We start from the raw sequence: 20542 nt of genomic DNA on the forward strand, positions 1-20542 counted from the left end.
GAAAAGTTTCATTTATTTTCAAACATCGATTATATACTTGAACTATACAATGATTGAAGTTCTTTTCATAGAACTTTTGGTCAAGTGTGTGTGTGTGTGTGGACAGAAGGAAAAGTGTGTGTTTCTGCAGGTGGGCTGTGTGTATGACCGGCCGTTGAAAGACGGGCCTCGTTTCTCCACAACAGGACGAAAGGTTATCTCAGTGTGTGTGCCGCGGTGACGGCGAGCCAGCGTACGAGTTTGTCGCACAATGGATGAAAGGTTATCTTTTTTACACAAACCGTTTCTGTAGACTTAACCCCGCCTCGCCGGGTCACGGCTCTGATGTCACACGGCTTAATTTTCGGGGCAGCGTCGAGCCAACAATACGTGCGGCTGGTTCTATAGAGACCCGGGCTTCCAGCCAGCTGTAAGGACGTCAAAGGACTTTGTGTGTGTGTGTGTGTGTGTGTGTCCTGGGGTCAGTGTTTTCCTCTGCCTCGGGTCCCTTGTCCGGCGCTCTGGGGTCTCAGGTGGTAGGAGAAGTGCTTCGCTTGATTCATGGCTTCGGTCAAGTGCACACAGTCTATACCGCTCACTGAAAATAAACACACGTTTAGAAGAAGAAAAAAAAAAACGACTCGCAAAACGTCTTGTGTGTTACGAGGACTCACACTGGCTCTGTGTGCGTAAGGGTAAGTCCAGGAGCAGCTGGGCCTGAGAGACCCGTGGCGGGCGACCTGGTCTGGCCACCGGGTTACCTGAAAGGTCATCAGATGAACTTAAGATCAAAGTGGAATCAACCGTGACTTTGGGTTTAAATCGGAAAAAAAAAAAATCTGCTTTCGTCCGTGTATGTTTTTAATCCAATTATTAGAACCATGTCCTCGTAAACCAGGGTCTGACTCGTCTGTTCCTGCAGCTGATTCTTCCATCTTCGTAACATGCTTTGATTCGAGGCTAAACTATTTTATTATTGCAATTATATCTTTTTTTATCACCAATGTTGAGATTGAGATTCAGTATGTGATTCTATTTTATACTATCTAATGACTTGTGTCGCAAATATCAAAGGTCACCAACATTCAAAAAGACGTAGTTTGTATTTTTGTTTGATTTTGTGTTTCATTTCTGTTGCCAATTGGTAATAAATGAATAACCATTAATGTATCTAGTGTATTACAGGTATATCATTTATCATCTATAATAATATATTAAGTTATTTCAGAAGTGTCTCCTAAACTGACGGTATATATATTTGATAGAATATGAAACTCCTCTCCTGTAATCCAGGCCTGAATATTATGAAGAAATTGAATGAATTAATTGACACCTAAATAAATCAAAAATAAACTATTAATATATACATTTTCCCAAATGTGGAAAGAATAAAGGCATTTATTATTGTATTTGAAAACAAACATATTTTATTTTAATCGATTAAAAATAAATAAATTTACACTCAAATGTGTAAACATGTGGATCTCCATTTATTAACAAGTCACAGAGAAGACATATTTTTGCACTTTTTTAGTCAAACATTTAAAAAACAAAACATGTCCACTTTCGTTTCTGGCGCCACATACTGTAGTATCAGTAAGTGTTTCTTTTGGGTTTTTTTAAACCTTACATTCTATTAAAGCGTGATGTCTATTTAAATCCTTCAAAAAACATCCAGCTCTACTTTGTAAGTTTGGTTCTCTTAAAAGGTCTGGGGAAAGCAGCCAAGCAGCAGCTCAGCAGCACGCACATATATAAAGGGAAATATGGTCAAATTTTGAAATTTCAATAATTGACGCCTTTATTTGGTATGTATTGATAAGATCATTACATGAGTGACACAAGTTATTTGGTGTGAACTAGGACAGACAATTATTTGTGTAGTGACTTTTACAGAACTGATGTGTGCGTCCTTATATTTTATACAGACAATCATCTCCATTTCCTGATTTAATGATATCTTGTGCTAATTTTTATTGTTAGCAAAAGAGGAGGGGGGGGGGTCATGAATGTGTGTGTCACCACGTGTGTGTGTGTGTGTGTGTGTGTGTGTGTTCAGCAGATAGCTCTACACAGTTGACATTCCCTCTGACAGCTCTGAACTTTTCACAGTGCCAGGACTGTCAGTCGGAGAAGGAGGGAAGCAAGAAGGGAGGAGAGGTGAGAAGGGGGAGGGTGAAGCCACATCTTAAGGTTTGGACTGGAGCGAGTGAGTGAAGACGGAGGTGAAGTCTCTCACTTCTTTTCTAGTGCAGCAACGTTTCTGTCCAATCATCACCTGGTGATGTGTGATGAAGGTCACGAGCACGTGTTGTGGTGAAACTCGACCAGTTTTCACTCTCATGCCCAGTTTGACACGGCCCTGGTATGCGAGTTGTAGTATCACTCAGGAACTCACACGGGTCTCTCTCGGACCACCCCGGAGGCCCCTGGTCCAGTCTGACAGAATATCTTCCTGGTGGTTCAAAGGAGACCAATGGTAGCATTGGATTCATGTCGATATTGTTCTTAAATATGGCTTTAAAAACATCAATATCTTAGAGGCTAGAGCTCTGGTTATGGGGGTCATGAGTTGAATTCTTGTTGGAGCCTTAAAAAAACTAAACCTATAAACATATATATATATATAACTGAACTAGACTACTTCTACTTGATCTAAGCCTACAGATCCAGTTATTGATCTTGACTTTCCAAGATGGTGGATAAAGAACTGTCAGTCACTCATTCATGTAGACCAGGGGTGTCAAACTAGGCCGTCAAAGGGCCAAGTGGTATTGAACCAACCCTAAACCATCCCGGCCCTTTGAGGACCCGACAGGAAGTTTCACGTCCCTGTTCTAGACTATAGGTCTAGAGTCTTGGTGTGTGGCTTTGTAGCTTAAACATGATGATTGAGCAGACTTTTGGGACCAAAAGTACATACTATAAAAGCCCTGTTTCTCCAAGGCCCCAATGGGGATTGAACTCATGACCCCTGGTTTACAAAAACAGTGCTGTAACCACTGAGCTATGGAGTCAAGCTAATGGTTAGATAATGTAAAAACCCAAACAACTATTAATCTGTATGTTGCCTTGAATTTGGTGCACAACCAAGTTCATATCATGATGTGTGCTTTAATGGCTGGAACCAAACCTGAACAATCCTTGCCCTTTGAGGACCAAGTTTGACACCCCTGATCTAGACCATAGGTCTAGAGTCTAGGTTTCTTATTATGTAGCATACATATGAGGACAAAGCAAATTATAAGGTCTGCCTGCATCAAAAATGAAGTGAGGATTCAGCAGACTTTTGGCACCAAAAGGACATACTGCAAGAGTATGTTAGAAGGTGTTTCTCCAAGGCCCCAATGAGGATTGAACTCATGACCCCTGGTTTACGAGACCAGTGCTCTAACCACTGAGCTATGGAGCCTAGAAAGCTTTTCTAACAAAAGAAACAAACAACTATCACTCTGTATGTTGCCCCTAGAATGTGGTGCACAACCAAGTTTATATAGAAAATTGTACAGTTGTTTGACCAAAGGAAACATGCCTTCATTGCTCAGTGGTTGGAGCACTGTTCTTGTAAACTAGGGGTCTTGAGATCAATTCTCATTGGAGCCTTGAATCCCTTTTTTCTCAAGTCTTCAATGGGACCCTGTGTTTAATCGCCAGCTGTCATCACTTATTAAACTCAACTGCACCATCCCTTTCCTTTGAGGACCGAGTTGGCAACCCCTGATCTAGACCGTAGGTCTAGGGTCTGGGTGTGTCTTTTTGTAGCATACACATGAGCACTAAGCCAATTAACGGGCCTGCCTGCATCCAAAAGGTGATGATTGAGCAGACTTTGGGCACCAAGAGAAGGACATTCTACAAAATACTTGTTTCTCAAAGGCCCCAATGAGGATTGAACTCATGACCCCTGGTTTACAAGACCAGTGCTCTAACCACTGAGCTATGGAGCCTAGATGATTGTGTGCTAACATTAAGACGATACGTAACGATCACTTTGTATGTTGCTTGTGTAGAAAGTGGTGCACGCCCAAGTTTATATAGACACTTGTACAATTGTTTGTTCAAGGAAAACCCTGGCTCCATAGCTCAGTGGTTAGAGCACTGGTCTAGTAAACCAGGGGTCATGAGTTCAATTCTCATTGGAGCCTTCAATTAATATATTTTAGGTCTTCAATGGGACCCTGTGTTTAACCTCCAGTTGGTATCACTTATTAAACTCAGTCAATCATTCATGTAGACCAGGGGTTTTAAACTAGGCCCTCAAAGGGCCAGGTGGTATTGGTTTTTGATCCAAACAGTGAAGCATGTATAGTAGTACCAATCAGGTGTATGAAGACTCTAATCAGTAGACTGCCAGTAACAGGCTTCTTTTTCACCTGGTACCTGATTTATGAACCCATGTGTGCTTGAATGGCTGGAACCAACCCTAAACCATCCCGGCCCTTTGAGGACCCGACAGGAAGTTTCACGTCCCTGTTCTAGACTATAGGTCTAGAGTCTTGGTGTGTGGCTTTGTAGCTTAAACATGATGATTGAGCAGACTTTTGGCACCAAAAGTACATACTATAAAAGCCCTGTTTCTCCAAGGCCCCAATGAGGATTGAACTCATGACCCCTGGTTTACGAAAACAGTGCTGTAACCACTGAGCTATGGAGCCAAACTAATGGTTAGATGATGTAAAAACCCAAACAACTATTAATCTGTATGTTGCCTTGAATTTGGTGCACAACCAAGTTCATATCATGATGTGTGCTTTAATGGCTGGAACCAAACCTGAACCATCCTGCGCCATTTGAGGACCAAGTTTGACACCCCTGATCTAGACCATAGGTCTAGAGTCTAGGTTTCTTATTATGTAGCATACATATGAGGACAAAGCAAATTATAAGGTCTGCCTGCATCAAAAATGAAGTGAGGATTCAGCAGACCTTTGGCACCAAAAGGACATACTGCAAGAGTATGTTAGAAGGTGTTTCTCCAAGGCCCCAATGAGGATAGAACTCATGACCCCTGGTTTACGAGACCAGTGCTCTAACCACTGAGCTATGGAGCCTAGCTAATGCTTTTCTAACAAAAGAAACAAACAACTATCACTCTGTATGTTGCCCCTAGAATGTGGTGCACAACCAAGTTTATATAGAAAATTGTACAGTTGTTTGACCAAAGGAAACATGCCTTCATTGCTCAGTGGTTGGAGCACTGTTCTTGTAAACTAGGGGTCTTGAGATCAATTCTCATTGGAGCCTTGAATCCCTTTTTTCTCAAGTCTTCAATGGGACCCTGTGTTTAATCGCCAGCTGTCATCACTTATTAAACTCAACTGCACCATCCCTTTCCTTTGAGGACCGAGTTGGCAACCCCTGATCTAGACCGTAGGTCTAGGGTCTGGGTGTGTCTTTTTGTAGCATACACATGAGCACTAAGCCAATTAACGGGCCTGCCTGCATCCAAAAGGTGATGATTGAGCAGACTTTGGGCACCAAGAGAAGGACATTCTACAAAATACTTGTTTCTCAAAGGCCCCAATGAGGATTGAACTCATGACCCCTGGTTTACAAGACCAGTGCTCTAACCACTGAGCTATGGAGCCTAGACGATGGTGTGCTAACATTAAGACGATACGTAACGATCACTTTGTATGTTGCTCGTGTAGAAAGTGGTGCACACCCAAGTTTATATAGACACTTGTACAATTGTTTGTTCAAGGAAAACCCTGGCTCCATAGCTCAGTGGTTAGAGCACTGGTCTAGTAAACCAGGGGTCATGAGTTCAATTCTCATTGGAGCCTTCAATTAATATATTTTAGGTCTTCAATGGGACCCTGTGTTTAACCTCCAGTTGGCATCACTTATTAAACTCAGTCACTCATTCATGTAGACCAGAGGTGTTAAACTAGGCCCTCAAAGGGCCAGGTGGTATTGGTTTTTGATCCAAACAGTGAAGCATGTATAGTAGTACCAATCAGGTGTATGAAGACTCTAATCAGTAGACTGCCAGTAACAGGCTTCTTTTTCAGCTGGTACCTGATTTATGAACCCATGTGTGCTTGAATGGCTGGAACCAACCCTAAACCATCCCGGCCCTTTGAGGACCTGACAGGAAGTTTCACGTCCCTGTTCTAGACTATAGGTCTAGAGTCTTGGTGTGTGGCTTTGTAGCTTAAACATGATGATTGAGCAGCCTTTTGGCACCAAAAGTACATACTATAAAAGCCCTGTTTCTCCAAGGCCCCAATGAGGATTGAACTCATGACCCCTGGTTTACAAAAACAGTGCTGTAACCACTGAGCTATGGAGCCAAGCTAATGGTTAGATAATGTAAAAACCCAAACAACTATTAATCTGTATGTTGCCTTGAATTTGGTGCACAACCAAGCTCATATCATGATGTGTGCTTTAATGGCCGGAATCAAACCTGAACCATCCCATCCCTTTGAGGACCAAGTTTGACACCCCTGATCTAGACCATAGGTATAGAGTCTAGGTTTCTTATTATGTAGCATACATATGAGGAAAAAGCAAATCATAAGTTCTGCCTGCATCAAAAATGAAGTGAGGATTCAGCAGACTTTTGGCACCAAAAGGACATACTGCAAGAGTATGTTAGAAGGTGTTTCTCCAAGGCCCCAATGAGGTTTGAACTCATGACCCCTGGTTTACAAGACCAGTGCTCTAACCACTGAGCTATGGAGCCTAGCTAATGCTTTTCTAACAAAAGAAACAAACAACTATCACTCTGTATGTTGCCCCTAGAATGTGGTGCACAACCAAGTTTATATAGAAAATTGTACAGTTGTTTGACCAAAGGAAACATGCCTTCATTGCTCAGTGGTTGGAGCACTGTTCTTGTAAACTAGGGGTCTTGAGATCAATTCTCATTGGAGCCTTGAATCCCTTTTTTCTCAAGTCTTCAATGGGACCCTGTGTTTAATCGCCAGCTGTCATCACTTATTAAACTCAACTGCACCATCCCTTTCCTTTGAGGACCGAGTTGGCAACCCCTGATCTAGACCGTAGGTCTAGGGTCTGGGTGTGTCTTTTTGTAGCATACACATGAGCACTAAGCCAATTAACGGGCCTGCCTGCATCCAAAAGGTGATGATTGAGCAGACTTTGGGCACCAAGAGAAGGACATTCTACAAAACACTTGTTTCTCAAAGGCCCCAATGAGGATTGAACTCATGACCCCTGGTTTACAAGACCAGTGCTCTAACCACTGAGCTATGGAGCCTAGATGATGGTGTGCTAACATTAAGACGATACGTAACGATCACTTTGTATGTTGCTTGTGTAGAAAGTGGTGCACACCCAAGTTTATATAGACACTTGTACAATTGTTTGTTCAAGGAAAACCCTGGCTCCATAGCTCAGTGGTTAGAGCACTGGTCTAGTAAACCAGGGGTCATGAGTTCAATTCTCATTGGAGCCTTCAATTAATATATTTTAGGTCTTCAATGGGACCCTGTGTTTAACCTCCAGTTGGCATCACTTATTAAACTCAGTCACTCATTCATGTAGACCAGAGGTGTTAAACTAGGCCCTCAAAGGGCCAGGTGGTATTGGTTTTTGATCCAAACAGTGAAGCATGTATAGTAGTACCAATCAGGTGTATGAAGACTCTAATCAGTAGACTGCCAGTAACAGGCTTCTTTTTCAGCTGGTACCTGATTTATGAACCCATGTGTGCTTGAATGGCTGGAACCAACCCTAAACCATCCCGGCCCTTTGAGGACCCGACAGGAAGTTTCACGTCCCTGTTCTAGACTATAGGTCTAGTCTTGGTGTGTGGCTTTGTAGCTTAAACATGATGATTGAGCAGCCTTTTGGCACCAAAAGTACATACTATAAAAGCCCTGTTTCTCCAAGGCCCCAATGAGGATTGAACTCATGACCCCTGGTTTACAAAAACAGTGCTCTAACCACTGAGCTATGGAGACTAGCTAATGCTTTTCTAACAAAAGAAACAAACAACTATTAATCTGTATGTTGCCTTGAATTTGGTGCACAACCAAGTTCATATCATGATGTGTGCTTTAATGGCTGGAACCAAACCTGAACCATCCTGTGCCATTTGAGGACCAAGTTTGACACCCCTGATCTAGACCATAGGTCTAGAGTCTAGGTTTCTTATTATGTAGCATACATATGAGGACAAAGCAAATTATAAGGTCTGCCTGCATCAAAAATGAAGTGAGAATTCAGCAGACTTTTGGCACCAAAAGGCATACTGCAAGAGTATGTTAGAAGGTGTTTCTCCAAGGCCCCAATGAGGATTGAACTCATGACCCCTGGTTTACGAGACCAGTGCTCTAACCACTGAGCTATGGAGCCTAGCTAATGCTTTTCTAACAAAAGAAACAAACAACTATCACTCTGTATGTTGCCCCTAGAATGTGGTGCACAACCAAGTTTATATAGAAAATTGTACAGTTGTTTGACCAAAGGAAACATGCCTTCATTGCTCAGTGGTTGGAGCACTGTTCTTGTAAACTAGGGGTCTTGAGATCAATTCTCATTGGAGCCTTGAATCCCTTTTTTCTCAAGTCTTCAATGGGACCCTGTGTTTAATCGCCAGCTGTCATCACTTATTAAACTCAACTGCACCATCCCTTTCCTTTGAGGACCGAGTTGGCAACCCCTGATCTAGACCGTAGGTCTAGGGTCTGGGTGTGTCTTTTTGTAGCATACACATGAGCACTAAGCCAATTAACGGGCCTGCCTGCATCCAAAAGGTGATGATTGAGCAGACTTTGGGCACCAAGAGAAGGACATTCTACAAAATACTTGTTTCTCAAAGGCCCCAATGAGGATTGAACTCATGACCCCTGGTTTACAAGACCAGTGCTCTAACCACTGAGCTATGGAGCCTAGATGATGGTGTGCTAACATTAAGACGATACGTAACGATCACTTTGTATGTTGCTTGTGTAGAAAGTGGTGCACACCCAAGTTTATATAGACACTTGTACAATTGTTTGTTCAAGGAAAACCCTGGCTCCATAGCTCAGTGGTTAGAGCACTGGTCTAGTAAACCAGGGGTCATGAGTTCAATTCTCATTGGAGCCTTCAATTAATATATTTTAGGTCTTCAATGGGACCCTGTGTTTAACCTCCAGTTGGTATCACTTATTAAACTCAGTCAATCATTCATGTAGACCAGGGGTTTTAAACTAGGCCCTCAAAGGGCCAGGTGGTATTGGTTTTTGATCCAAACAGTGAAGCATGTATAGTAGTACCAATCAGGTGTATGAAGACTCTAATCAGTAGACTGCCAGTAACAGGCTTCTTTTTCAGCTGGTACCTGATTTATGAACCCATGTGTGCTTGAATGGCTGGAACCAACCCTAAACCATCCTGGCCCTTTGAGGACCCGACAGGAAGTTTCACGTCCCTGTTCTAGACTATAGGTCTAGAGTCTTGGTGTGTGGCTTTGTAGCTTAAACATGATGATTGAGCAGACTTTTGGCACCAAAAGTACATACTATAAAAGCCCTGTTTCTCCAAGGCCCCAATGAGGATTGAACTCATGACCCCTGGTTTACAAAAACAGTGCTGTAACCACTGAGCTATGGAGCCAAGCTAATGGTTAGATAATGTAAAAACCCAAACAACTATTAATCTGTATGTTGCCTTGAATTTGGTGCACAACCAAGTTCATATCATGATGTGTGCTTTAATGGCTGGAACCAAACCTGAACCATCCTGCGCCATTTGAGGACCAAGTTTGACACCCCTGATCTAGACCATAGGTCTAGAGTCTAGGTTTCTTATTATGTAGCATACATATGAGGACAAAGCAAATTATAAGGTCTGCCTGCATCAAAAATGAAGTGAGGATTCAGCAGACCTTTGGCACCAAAAGGACATACTGCAAGAGTATGTTAGAAGGTGTTTCTCCAAGGCCCCAATGAGGATTGAACTCATGACCCCTGGTTTACGAGACCAGTGCTCTAACCACTGAGCTATGGAGCCTAGCTAATGCTTTTCTAACAAAAGAAACAAACAACTATCACTCTGTATGTTGCCCCTAGAATGTGGTGCACAACCAAGTTTATATAGAAAATTGTACAGTTGTTTGACCAAAGGAAACATGCCTTCATTGCTCAGTGGTTGGAGCACTGTTCTTGTAAACTAGGGGTCTTGAGATCAATTCTCATTGGAGCCTTGAATCCCTTTTTTCTCAAGTCTTCAATGGGACCCTGTGTTTAATCGCCAGCTGTCATCACTTATTAAACTCAACTGCACCATCCCTTTCCTTTGAGGACCGAGTTGGCAACCCCTGATCTAGACCGTAGGTCTAGGGTCTGGGTGTGTCTTTTTGTAGCATACACATGAGCACTAAGCCAATTAACGGGCCTGCCTGCATCCAAAAGGTGATGATTGAGCAGACTTTGGGCACCAAGAGAAGGACATTCTACAAAATACTTGTTTCTCAAAGGCCCCAATGAGGATTGAACTCATGACCCCTGGTTTACAAGACCAGTGCTCTAACCACTGAGCTATGGAGCCTAGATGATGGTGTGCTAACATTAAGACGATACGTAACGATCACTTTGTATGTTGCTTGTGTAGAAAGTGGTGCACACCCAAGTTTATATAGACACTTGTACAATTGTTTGTTCAAGGAAAACCCTGGCTCCATAGCTCAGTGGTTAGAGCACTGGTCTAGTAAACCAGGGGTCATGAGTTCAATTCTCATTGGAGCCTTCAATTAATATATTTTAGGTCTTCAATGGGACCCTGTGTTTAACCTCCAGTTGGTATCACTTATTAAACTCAGTCAATCATTCATGTAGACCAGGGGTTTTAAACTAGGCCCTCAAAGGGCCAGGTGGTATTGGTTTTTGATCCAAACAGTGAAGCATGTATAGTAGTACCAATCAGGTGTATGAAGACTCTAATCAGTAGACTGCCAGTAACAGGCTTCTTTTTCAGCTGGTACCTGATTTATGAACCCATGTGTGCTTGAATGGCTGGAACCAACCCTAAACCATCCTGGCCCTTTGAGGACCCGACAGGAAGTTTCACGTCCCTGTTCTAGACTATAGGTCTAGAGTCTTGGTGTGTGGCTTTGTAGCTTAAACATGATGATTGAGCAGACTTTTGGCACCAAAAGTACATACTATAAAAGCCCTGTTTCTCCAAGGCCCCAATGAGGATTGAACTCATGACCCCTGGTTTACAAAAACAGTGCTGTAACCACTGAGCTATGGAGCCAAGCTAATGGTTAGATAATGTAAAAACCCAAACAACTATTAATCTGTATGTTGCCTTGAATTTGGTGCACAACCAAGTTCATATCATGATGTGTGCTTTAATGGCTGGAACCAAACCTGAACCATCCTGCGCCATTTGAGGACCAAGTTTGACACCCCTGATCTAGACCATAGGTCTAGAGTCTAGGTTTCTTATTATGTAGCATACATATGAGGACAAAGCAAATTATAAGGTCTGCCTGCATCAAAAATGAAGTGAGGATTCAGCAGACCTTTGGCACCAAAAGGACATACTGCAAGAGTATGTTAGAAGGTGTTTCTCCAAGGCCCCAATGAGGATTGAACTCATGACCCCTGGTTTACGAGACCAGTGCTCTAACCACTGAGCTATGGAGCCTAGCTAATGCTTTTCTAACAAAAGAAACAAACAACTATCACTCTGTATGTTGCCTTGAATTTGGTGCACAACCAAGTTTATATAGAAAATTGTACAGTTGTTTGACCAAAGGAAACATGCCTTCATTGCTCAGTGGTTGGAGCACTGTTCTTGTAAACTAGGGGTCTTGAGATCAATTCTCATTGGAGCCTTGAATCCCTTTTTTCTCAAGTCTTCAATGAGACCCTTGCTGTGTCTCAAATCGCATACTAATCTTAGTATGCTAGAAGTTAGTATGCATCAGTTTAGTATGCATACTAACTAGTACGCAAATTCTCCGCAGATAGTATGTCTCAAATCAAACCCTGAAGCTACACACTAACCGGAAATCACATGATAGCTTCTTCTTCTACTTCTATTTAACGATGTTTCAAGCAGCTGTTTGAACGCTATCGCCGACACCTGCTGGCAGCACGTATTGCAACTTTGGAAAAAGAAATAAAGAAAAAATATGAGAATCTAAATAATCGCGAGATATTTAAGCTGGTATCAGCAGCGAAGACGTGTTTATCCTCCTACTGCTGCTGAAAATACACATTTAAGTATATGCATATATATGCATTTATATATGACGTAACTTCCGTTTAAAACGTCACTAAAATGGCGGCTGTTTAGTATGGTTAGTGTCCATCGAACCATGCTAGTTTTGTGGGCGTGTTAGTATGCCAATTTAGTATGCATGGCGCACTAAATTTCACATACTAAGAATTGAGACACACTAACGTACTAAAAATACTAACTTTTAGTACGCTAGTATGCGATTTGAGACACAGCACCTGTGTTTAATCGCCAGCTGTCATCACTTATTAAACTCAACTGCACCATCCCTTTCCTTTGAGGACCGAGTTGGCAACCCCTGATCTAGACCGTAGGTCTAGGGTCTGGGTGTGTCTTTTTGTAGCATACACATGAGCACTAAGCCAATTAACGGGCCTGCCTGCATCCAAAAGGTGATGATTGAGCAGACTTTGGGCACCAAGAGAAGGACATTCTACAAAACACTTGTTTCTCAAAGGCCCCAATGAGGATTGAACTCATGACCCCTGGTTTACAAGACCAGTGCTCTAACCACTGAGCTATGGAGCCTAGATGATGGTGTGCTAACATTAAGACGATACGTAACGATCACTTTGTATGTTGCTTGTGTAGAAAGTGGTGCACACCCAAGTTTATATAGACACTTGTACAATTGTTTGTTCAAGGAAAACCCTGGCTCCATAGCTCAGTGGTTAGAGCACTGGTCTAGTAAACCAGGGGTCATGAGTTCAATTCTCATTGGAGCCTTCAATTGATATATTTTAGGTCTTCAATGGGACCCTGTGTTTAACCTCCAGTTGGCATCACTTATTAAACTCAGTCACTCATTCATGTAGACCAGGGGTGTTAAACTAGGCCCTCAAAGGGCCAGGTGGTATTGGTTTTTGATCCAAACAGTGAAGCATGTATAGTAGTACCAATCAGGTGTATGAAGACTCTAATCAGTAGACTGCCAGTAACAGGCTTCTTTTTCAGCTGGTACCTGATTTATGAACCCATGTGTGCTTGAATGGCTGGAACCAACCCTAAACCATCCCGGCCCTTTGAGGACCCGACAGGAAGTTTCACGTCCCTGTTCTAGACTATAGGTCTAGAGTCTTGGTGTGTGGCTTTGTAGCTTAAACATGATGATTGAGCAGCCTTTTGGCACCAAAAGCACATACTATAAAAGCCCTGTTTCTCCAAGGCCCCAATGAGGATTGAACTCATGACCCCTGGTTTACAAAAACAGTGCTCTAACCACTGAGCTATGGAGACTAGCTAATGCTTTTCTAACAAAAGAAACAAACAACTATTAATCTGTATGTTGCCTTGAATTTGGTGCACAACCAAGTTCATATCATGATGTGTGCTTTAATGGCTGGAACCAAACCTGAACCACCCTGCGCCATTTGAGGACCAAGTTTGACACCCCTGATCTAGACCATAGGTCTAGAGTCTAGGTTTCTTATTATGTAGCATACATATGAGGACAAAGCAAATTATAAGGTCTGCCTGCATCAAAAATGAAGTGAGGATTCAGCAGACTTTTGGCACCAAAAGGACATACTGCAAGAGTATGTTAGAAGGTGTTTCTCCAAGGCCCCAATGAGGATTGAACTCATGACCCCTGGTTTACGAGACCAGTGCTCTAACCACTGAGCTATGGAGCCTAGCTAATGCTTTTCTAACAAAAGAAACAAACAACTATCACTCTGTATGTTGCCCCTAGAATGTGGTGCACAACCAAGTTTATATAGAAAATTGTACAGTTGTTTGACCAAAGGAAACATGCCTTCATTGCTCAGTGGTTGGAGCACTGTTCTTGTAATCTAGGGGTCTTGAGATCAATTCTCATTGGAGCCTTGAATCCCTTTTTTCTCAAGTCTTCAATGGGACCCTGTGTTTAATCGCCAGCTGTCATCACTTATTAAACTCAACTGCACCATCCCTTTCCTTTGAGGACCGAGTTGGCAACCCCTGATCTAGACCGTAGGTCTAGGGTCTGGGTGTGTCTTTTTGTAGCATACACATGAGCACTAAGCCAATTAACGGGCCTGCCTGCATCCAAAAGGTGATGATTGAGCAGACTTTGGGCACCAAGAGAAGGACATTCTACAAAACACTTGTTTCTCAAAGGCCCCAATGAGGATTGAATTCATGACCCCTGGTTTACAAGACCAGTGCTCTAACCACTGAGCTATGGAGCCTAGACGATGGTGTGCTAACATTAAGACGATACGTAACGATCACTTTGTATGTTGCTTGTGTAGAAAGTGGTGCACACCCAAGTTTATATAGACACTTGTACAATTGTTTGTTCGAGGAAAACCCTGGCTCCATAGCTCAGTGGTTAGAGCACTGGTCTAGTAAACCAGGGGTCATGAGTTCAATTCTCATTGGAGCCTTCAATTAATATATTTTAGGTCTTCAATGGGACCCTGTGTTTAACCTCCAGTTGGCATCACTTATTAAACTCAGTCACTCATTCATGTAGACCAGAGGTGTTAAACTAGGCCCTCAAAGGGCCAGGTGGTATTGGTTTTTGATCCAAACAGTGAAGCATGTATAGTAGTACCAATCAGGTGTATGAAGACTCTAATCAGTAGACTGCCAGTAACAGGCTTCTTTTTCAGCTGGTACCTGATTTATGAACCCATGTGTGCTTGAATGGCTGGAACCAACCCTAAACCATCCCGGCCCTTTGAGGACCTGACAGGAAGTTTCACGTCCCTGTTCTAGACTATAGGTCTAGAGTCTTGGTGTGTGGCTTTGTAGCTTAAACATGATGATTGAGCAGCCTTTTGGCACCAAAAGTACATACTATAAAAGCCCTGTTTCTCCAAGGCCCCAATGAGGATTGAACTCATGACCCCTGGTTTACAAAAACAGTGCTGTAACCACTGAGCTATGGAGCCAAGCTAATGGTTAGATAATGTAAAAACCCAAACAACTATTAATCTGTATGTTGCCTTGAATTTGGTGCACAACCAAGCTCATATCATGATGTGTGCTTTAATGGCCGGAATCAAACCTGAACCATCCCATCCCTTTGAGGACCAAGTTTGACACCCCTGATCTAGACCATAGGTATAGAGTCTAGGTTTCTTATTATGTAGCATACATATGAGGAAAAAGCAAATCATAAGTTCTGCCTGCATCAAAAATGAAGTGAGGATTCAGCAGACTTTTGGCACCAAAAGGACATACTGCAAGAGTATGTTAGAAGGTGTTTCTCCAAGGCCCCAATGAGGTTTGAACTCATGACCCCTGGTTTACGAGACCAGTGCTCTAACCACTGAGCTATGGAGCCTAGCTAATGCTTTTCTAACAAAAGAAACAAACAACTATCACTCTGTATGTTGCCCCTAGAATGTGGTGCACAACCAAGTTTATATAGAAAATTGTACAGTTGTTTGACCAAAGGAAACATGCCTTCATTGCTCAGTGGTTGGAGCACTGTTCTTGTAAACTAGGGGTCTTGAGATCAATTCTCATTGGAGTCTTGAATCCCTTTTTTCTCAAGTCTTCAATGGGACCCTGTGTTTAATCGCCAGCTGTCATCACTTATTAAACTCAACTGCACCATCCGTTTCCTTTGAGGACCGAGTTGGCAACCCCTGATCTAGACCGTAGGTCTAGGGTCTGGGTGTGTCTTTTTGTAGCATACACATGAGCACTAAGCCAATTAACGGGCCTGCCTGCATCCAAAAGGTGATGATTGAGCAGACTTTGGGCACCAAGAGAAGGACATTCTACAAAATACTTGTTTCTCAAAGGCCCCAATGAGGATTGAACTCATGACCCCTGGTTTACAAGACCAGTGCTCTAACCACTGAGCTATGGAGCCTAGATGATGGTGTGCTAACATTAAGACGATACGTAACGATCACTTTGTATGTTGCTTGTGTAGAAAGTGGTGCACACCCAAGTTTATATAGACACTTGTACAATTGTTTGTTCAAGGAAAACCCTGGCTCCATAGCTCAGTGGTTAGAGCACTGGTCTAGTAAACCAGGGGTCATGAGTTCAATTCTCATTGGAGCCTTCAATTAATATATTTTAGGTCTTCAATGGGACCCTGTGTTTAACCTCCAGTTGGCATCACTTATTAAACTCAGTCACTCATTCATGTAGACCAGGGGTGTTAAACTAGGCCCTCAAAGGGCCAGGTGGTATTGGTTTTTGATCCAAACAGTGAAGCATGTATAGTAGTACCAATCAGGTGTATGAAGACTCTAATCAGTAGACTGCCAGTAACAGGCTTCTTTTTCAGCTGGTACCTGATTTATGAACCCATGTGTGCTTGAATGGCTGGAACCAACCCTAAACCATCCCGGCCCTTTGAGGACCCGACAGGAAGTTTCACGTCCCTGTTCTAGACTATAGGTCTAGAGTCTTGGTGTGTGGCTTTGTAGCTTAAACATGATGATTGAGCAGCCTTTTGGCACCAAAAGTACATACTATAAAAGCCCTGTTTCTCCAAGGCCCCAATGAGGATTGAACTCATGACCCCTGGTTTACAAAAACAGTGCTCTAACCACTGAGCTATGGAGACTAGCTAATGCTTTTCTAACAAAAGAAACAAACAATAATTAATCTGTATGTTGCCTTGAATTTGGTGCACAACCAAGTTCATATCATGATGTGTGCTTTAATGGCTGGAACCAAACCTGAACCATCCTGCGCCATTTGAGGACCAAGTTTGACACCCCTGATCTAGACCATAGGTCTAGAGTCTAGGTTTCTTATTATGTAGCATACATATGAGGACAAAGCAAATTATAAGGTCTGCCTGCATCAAAAATGAAGTGAGGATTCAGCAGACTTTTGGCACCAAAAGGACATACTGCAAGAGTATGTTAGAAGGTGTTTCTCCAAGGCCCCAATGAGGATTGAACTCATGACCCCTGGTTTACGAGACCAGTGCTCTAACCACTGAGCTATGGAGCCTAGCTAATGCTTTTCTAACAAAAGAAACAAACAACTATCACTCTGTATGTTGCCCCTAGAATGTGGTGCACAACCAAGTTTATATAGAAAATTGTACAGTTGTTTGACCAAAGGAAACATGCCTTCATTGCTCAGTGGTTGGAGCGCTGTTCTTGTAAACTAGGGGTCTTGAGATCAATTCTCATTGGAGCCTTGAATCCCTCTTTTCTCAAGGCTTCAATGGGACCCTGTGTTTAATCGCCAGCTGTCATCACTTATTAAACTCAACTGCACCATCCCTTTCCTTTGAGGACCGAGTTGGCAACCCCTGATCTAGACCGTAGGTCTAGGGTCTGGGTGTGTCTTTTTGTAGCATACACATGAGCACTAAGCCAATTAACGGGCCTGCCTGCATCCAAAAGGTGATGATTGAGCAGACTTTGGGCACCAAGAGAAGGACATTCTACAAAATACTTGTTTCTCAAAGGCCCCAATGAGGATTGAACTCATGACCCCTGGTTTACAAGACCAGTGCTCTAACCACTGAGCTATGGAGCCTAGACGATGGTGTGCTAACATTAAGACGATACGTAACGATCACTTTGTATGTTGCTTGTGTAGAAAGTGGTGCACACCCAAGTTTATATAGACACTTGTACAATTGTTTGTTCAAGGAAAACCCTGGCTCCATAGCTCAGTGGTTAGAGCACTGGTCTAGTAAACCAGGGGTCATGAGTTCAATTCTCATTGGAGCCTTCAATTAATATATTTTAGGTCTTCAATGGGACCCTGTGTTTAACCTCCAGTTGGCATCACTTATTAAACTCAGTCACTCATTCATGTAGACCAGAGGTGTTAAACTAGGCCCTCAAAGGGCCAGGTGGTATTGGTTTTTGATCCAAACAGTGAAGCATGTATAGTAGTACCAATCAGGTGTATGAAGACTCTAATCAGTAGACTGCCAGTAACAGGCTTCTTTTTCAGCTGGTACCTGATTTATGAACCCATGTGTGCTTGAATGGCTGGAACCAACCCTAAACCATCCCGGCCCTTTGAGGACCTGACAGGAAGTTTCACGTCCCTGTTCTAGACTATAGGTCTAGAGTCTTGGTGTGTGGCTTTGTAGCTTAAACATGATGATTGAGCAGCCTTTTGGCACCAAAAGTACATACTATAAAAGCCCTGTTTCTCCAAGGCCCCAATGAGGATTGAACTCATGACCCCTGGTTTACAAAAACAGTGCTGTAACCACTGAGCTATGGAGCCAAGCTAATGGTTAGATAATGTAAAAACCCAAACAACTATTAATCTGTATGTTGCCTTGAATTTGGTGCACAACCAAGCTCATATCATGATGTGTGCTTTAATGGCCGGAATCAAACCTGAACCATCCCATCCCTTTGAGGACCAAGTTTGACACCCCTGATCTAGACCATAGGTATAGAGTCTAGGTTTCTTATTATGTAGCATACATATGAGGAAAAAGCAAATCATAAGTTCTGCCTGCATCAAAAATGAAGTGAGGATTCAGCAGACTTTTGGCACCAAAAGGACATACTGCAAGAGTATGTTAGAAGGTGTTTCTCCAAGGCCCCAATGAGGTTTGAACTCATGACCCCTGGTTTACGAGACCAGTGCTCTAACCACTGAGCTATGGAGCCTAGCTAATGCTTTTCTAACAAAAGAAACAAACAACTATCACTCTGTATGTTGCCCCTAGAATGTGGTGCACAACCAAGTTTATATAGAAAATTGTACAGTTGTTTGACCAAAGGAAACATGCCTTCATTGCTCAGTGGTTGGAGCACTGTTCTTGTAAACTAGGGGTCTTGAGATCAATTCTCATTGGAGTCTTGAATCCCTTTTTTCTCAAGTCTTCAATGGGACCCTGTGTTTAATCGCCAGCTGTCATCACTTATTAAACTCAACTGCACCATCCCTTTCCTTTGAGGACCGAGTTGGCAACCCCTGATCTAGACCGTAGGTCTAGGGTCTGGGTGTGTCTTTTTGTAGCATACACATGAGCACTAAGCCAATTAACGGGCCTGCCTGCATCCAAAAGGTGATGATTGAGCAGACTTTGGGCACCAAGAGAAGGACATTCTACAAAATACTTGTTTCTCAAAGGCCCCAATGAGGATTGAACTCATGACCCCTGGTTTACAAGACCAGTGCTCTAACCACTGAGCTATGGAGCCTAGACGATGGTGTGCTAACATTAAGACGATACGTAACGATCACTTTGTATGTTGCTTGTGTAGAAAGTGGTGCACACCCAAGTTTATATAGACACTTGTACAATTGTTTGTTCAAGGAAAACCCTGGCTCCATAGCTCAGTGGTTAGAGCACTGGTCTAGTAAACCAGGGGTCATGAGTTCAATTCTCATTGGAGCCTTCAATTAATATATTTTAGGTCTTCAATGGGACCCTGTGTTTAACCTCCAGTTGGCATCACTTATTAAACTCAGTCACTCATTCATGTAGACCAGAGGTGTTAAACTAGGCCCTCAAAGGGCCAGGTGGTATTGGTTTTTGATCCAAACAGTGAAGCATGTATAGTAGTACCAATCAGGTGTATGAAGACTCTAATCAGTAGACTGCCAGTAACAGGCTTCTTTTTCAGCTGGTACCTGATTTATGAACCCATGTGTGCTTGAATGGCTGGAACCAACCCTAAACCATCCCGGCCCTTTGAGGACCTGACAGGAAGTTTCACGTCCCTGTTCTAGACTATAGGTCTAGAGTCTTGGTGTGTGGCTTTGTAGCTTAAACATGATGATTGAGCAGCCTTTTGGCACCAAAAGTACATACTATAAAATCCCTGTTTCTCCAAGGCCCCAATGAGGATTGAACTCATGACCCCTGGTTTACAAAAACAGTGCTGTAACCACTGAGCTATGGAGCCAAGCTAATGGTTAGATAATGTAAAAACCCAAACAACTATTAATCTGTATGTTGCCTTGAATTTGGTGCACAACCAAGCTCATATCATGATGTGTGCTTTAATGGCCGGAATCAAACCTGAACCATCCCATCCCTTTGAGGACCAAGTTTGACACCCCTGATCTAGACCATAGGTATAGAGTCTAGGTTTCTTATTATGTAGCATACATATGAGGAAAAAGCAAATCATAAGTTCTGCCTGCATCAAAAATGAAGTGAGGATTCAGCAGACTTTTGGCACCAAAAGGACATACTGCAAGAGTATGTTAGAAGGTGTTTCTCCAAGGCCCCAATGAGGTTTGAACTCATGACCCCTGGTTTACGAGACCAGTGCTCTAACCACTGAGCTATGGAGCCTAGCTAATGCTTTTCTAACAAAAGAAACAAACAACTATCACTCTGTATGTTGCCCCTAGAATGTGGTGCACAACCAAGTTTATATAGAAAATTGTACAGTTGTTTGACCAAAGGAAACATGCCTTCATTGCTCAGTGGTTGGAGCACTGTTCTTGTAAACTAGGG

At 42.7% G+C, this 20542-nt stretch overlaps 1 protein-coding gene and 41 non-coding genes across 45 annotated transcripts in view; 10 read left to right on the forward strand and 32 right to left on the reverse strand.

The window, feature by feature from the left end:
- Position 1: 1 nt before the first annotated feature.
- The window catches only part of invs (inversin), a 64797-nt gene continuing 44256 nt past the window's right edge, over positions 2-20542 (reverse strand). For 3 of the 4 annotated variants that reach the window (XM_087812453.1, XM_087812454.1, XM_087812452.1), the window contains exons 18-19: positions 654-740; positions 2-577 (exon numbers count right to left, since the gene is read on the reverse strand). In XM_087812453.1, the coding sequence (XP_087668579.1) occupies positions 462-577; positions 654-740 (203 nt within the window). In that variant the 3' untranslated portion in view covers positions 2-461. The remainder of the gene's footprint in view (positions 578-653; positions 741-20542) is intronic. The other variant, XM_087812455.1, reaches the window with a different exon arrangement.
- On the reverse strand, positions 3319-3391 carry trnat-cgu (transfer RNA threonine (anticodon CGU)). Its single transcript has one exon. It is a non-coding gene; the product is annotated as a tRNA-Thr (tRNA).
- Positions 3854-3926, reverse strand: trnat-ugu (transfer RNA threonine (anticodon UGU)). The gene has a single exon. It is a non-coding gene; the product is annotated as a tRNA-Thr (tRNA).
- On the forward strand, positions 4052-4124 carry trnat-agu (transfer RNA threonine (anticodon AGU)). Its single transcript has one exon. It is a non-coding gene; the product is annotated as a tRNA-Thr (tRNA).
- Positions 4562-4634, reverse strand: trnat-cgu (transfer RNA threonine (anticodon CGU)). The gene has a single exon. It is a non-coding gene; the product is annotated as a tRNA-Thr (tRNA).
- Positions 4958-5030, reverse strand: trnat-cgu (transfer RNA threonine (anticodon CGU)). Its single transcript has one exon. It is a non-coding gene; the product is annotated as a tRNA-Thr (tRNA).
- trnat-ugu (transfer RNA threonine (anticodon UGU)) lies at positions 5495-5567 on the reverse strand. The gene has a single exon. It is a non-coding gene; the product is annotated as a tRNA-Thr (tRNA).
- trnat-agu (transfer RNA threonine (anticodon AGU)) lies at positions 5693-5765 on the forward strand. The gene has a single exon. It is a non-coding gene; the product is annotated as a tRNA-Thr (tRNA).
- trnat-ugu (transfer RNA threonine (anticodon UGU)) lies at positions 6203-6275 on the reverse strand. Its single transcript has one exon. It is a non-coding gene; the product is annotated as a tRNA-Thr (tRNA).
- trnat-ugu (transfer RNA threonine (anticodon UGU)) lies at positions 6598-6670 on the reverse strand. The gene has a single exon. It is a non-coding gene; the product is annotated as a tRNA-Thr (tRNA).
- On the reverse strand, positions 7135-7207 carry trnat-ugu (transfer RNA threonine (anticodon UGU)). The gene has a single exon. It is a non-coding gene; the product is annotated as a tRNA-Thr (tRNA).
- Positions 7333-7405, forward strand: trnat-agu (transfer RNA threonine (anticodon AGU)). The gene has a single exon. It is a non-coding gene; the product is annotated as a tRNA-Thr (tRNA).
- Positions 7841-7913, reverse strand: trnat-ugu (transfer RNA threonine (anticodon UGU)). The gene has a single exon. It is a non-coding gene; the product is annotated as a tRNA-Thr (tRNA).
- On the reverse strand, positions 8235-8307 carry trnat-cgu (transfer RNA threonine (anticodon CGU)). Its single transcript has one exon. It is a non-coding gene; the product is annotated as a tRNA-Thr (tRNA).
- Positions 8772-8844, reverse strand: trnat-ugu (transfer RNA threonine (anticodon UGU)). The gene has a single exon. It is a non-coding gene; the product is annotated as a tRNA-Thr (tRNA).
- Positions 8970-9042, forward strand: trnat-agu (transfer RNA threonine (anticodon AGU)). Its single transcript has one exon. It is a non-coding gene; the product is annotated as a tRNA-Thr (tRNA).
- trnat-ugu (transfer RNA threonine (anticodon UGU)) lies at positions 9480-9552 on the reverse strand. The gene has a single exon. It is a non-coding gene; the product is annotated as a tRNA-Thr (tRNA).
- Positions 9876-9948, reverse strand: trnat-cgu (transfer RNA threonine (anticodon CGU)). The gene has a single exon. It is a non-coding gene; the product is annotated as a tRNA-Thr (tRNA).
- trnat-ugu (transfer RNA threonine (anticodon UGU)) lies at positions 10413-10485 on the reverse strand. The gene has a single exon. It is a non-coding gene; the product is annotated as a tRNA-Thr (tRNA).
- trnat-agu (transfer RNA threonine (anticodon AGU)) lies at positions 10611-10683 on the forward strand. Its single transcript has one exon. It is a non-coding gene; the product is annotated as a tRNA-Thr (tRNA).
- Positions 11121-11193, reverse strand: trnat-ugu (transfer RNA threonine (anticodon UGU)). The gene has a single exon. It is a non-coding gene; the product is annotated as a tRNA-Thr (tRNA).
- trnat-cgu (transfer RNA threonine (anticodon CGU)) lies at positions 11517-11589 on the reverse strand. Its single transcript has one exon. It is a non-coding gene; the product is annotated as a tRNA-Thr (tRNA).
- trnat-ugu (transfer RNA threonine (anticodon UGU)) lies at positions 12642-12714 on the reverse strand. Its single transcript has one exon. It is a non-coding gene; the product is annotated as a tRNA-Thr (tRNA).
- trnat-agu (transfer RNA threonine (anticodon AGU)) lies at positions 12840-12912 on the forward strand. The gene has a single exon. It is a non-coding gene; the product is annotated as a tRNA-Thr (tRNA).
- Positions 13350-13422, reverse strand: trnat-ugu (transfer RNA threonine (anticodon UGU)). The gene has a single exon. It is a non-coding gene; the product is annotated as a tRNA-Thr (tRNA).
- trnat-cgu (transfer RNA threonine (anticodon CGU)) lies at positions 13745-13817 on the reverse strand. Its single transcript has one exon. It is a non-coding gene; the product is annotated as a tRNA-Thr (tRNA).
- Positions 14282-14354, reverse strand: trnat-ugu (transfer RNA threonine (anticodon UGU)). Its single transcript has one exon. It is a non-coding gene; the product is annotated as a tRNA-Thr (tRNA).
- On the forward strand, positions 14480-14552 carry trnat-agu (transfer RNA threonine (anticodon AGU)). The gene has a single exon. It is a non-coding gene; the product is annotated as a tRNA-Thr (tRNA).
- On the reverse strand, positions 14990-15062 carry trnat-ugu (transfer RNA threonine (anticodon UGU)). The gene has a single exon. It is a non-coding gene; the product is annotated as a tRNA-Thr (tRNA).
- Positions 15385-15457, reverse strand: trnat-cgu (transfer RNA threonine (anticodon CGU)). The gene has a single exon. It is a non-coding gene; the product is annotated as a tRNA-Thr (tRNA).
- On the reverse strand, positions 15922-15994 carry trnat-ugu (transfer RNA threonine (anticodon UGU)). Its single transcript has one exon. It is a non-coding gene; the product is annotated as a tRNA-Thr (tRNA).
- trnat-agu (transfer RNA threonine (anticodon AGU)) lies at positions 16120-16192 on the forward strand. The gene has a single exon. It is a non-coding gene; the product is annotated as a tRNA-Thr (tRNA).
- trnat-ugu (transfer RNA threonine (anticodon UGU)) lies at positions 16630-16702 on the reverse strand. Its single transcript has one exon. It is a non-coding gene; the product is annotated as a tRNA-Thr (tRNA).
- Positions 17025-17097, reverse strand: trnat-cgu (transfer RNA threonine (anticodon CGU)). The gene has a single exon. It is a non-coding gene; the product is annotated as a tRNA-Thr (tRNA).
- trnat-ugu (transfer RNA threonine (anticodon UGU)) lies at positions 17562-17634 on the reverse strand. The gene has a single exon. It is a non-coding gene; the product is annotated as a tRNA-Thr (tRNA).
- trnat-agu (transfer RNA threonine (anticodon AGU)) lies at positions 17760-17832 on the forward strand. Its single transcript has one exon. It is a non-coding gene; the product is annotated as a tRNA-Thr (tRNA).
- trnat-ugu (transfer RNA threonine (anticodon UGU)) lies at positions 18270-18342 on the reverse strand. Its single transcript has one exon. It is a non-coding gene; the product is annotated as a tRNA-Thr (tRNA).
- On the reverse strand, positions 18665-18737 carry trnat-cgu (transfer RNA threonine (anticodon CGU)). Its single transcript has one exon. It is a non-coding gene; the product is annotated as a tRNA-Thr (tRNA).
- On the reverse strand, positions 19202-19274 carry trnat-ugu (transfer RNA threonine (anticodon UGU)). The gene has a single exon. It is a non-coding gene; the product is annotated as a tRNA-Thr (tRNA).
- On the forward strand, positions 19400-19472 carry trnat-agu (transfer RNA threonine (anticodon AGU)). The gene has a single exon. It is a non-coding gene; the product is annotated as a tRNA-Thr (tRNA).
- On the reverse strand, positions 19910-19982 carry trnat-ugu (transfer RNA threonine (anticodon UGU)). Its single transcript has one exon. It is a non-coding gene; the product is annotated as a tRNA-Thr (tRNA).
- trnat-cgu (transfer RNA threonine (anticodon CGU)) lies at positions 20305-20377 on the reverse strand. Its single transcript has one exon. It is a non-coding gene; the product is annotated as a tRNA-Thr (tRNA).

This window comes from Callionymus lyra, chromosome 17 (genome assembly GCF_982586985.1).
Source record: "Callionymus lyra chromosome 17, fCalLyr1.hap1.1, whole genome shotgun sequence".
Classification (NCBI taxonomy): Eukaryota; Metazoa; Chordata; class Actinopteri; order Syngnathiformes; family Callionymidae; genus Callionymus; species Callionymus lyra.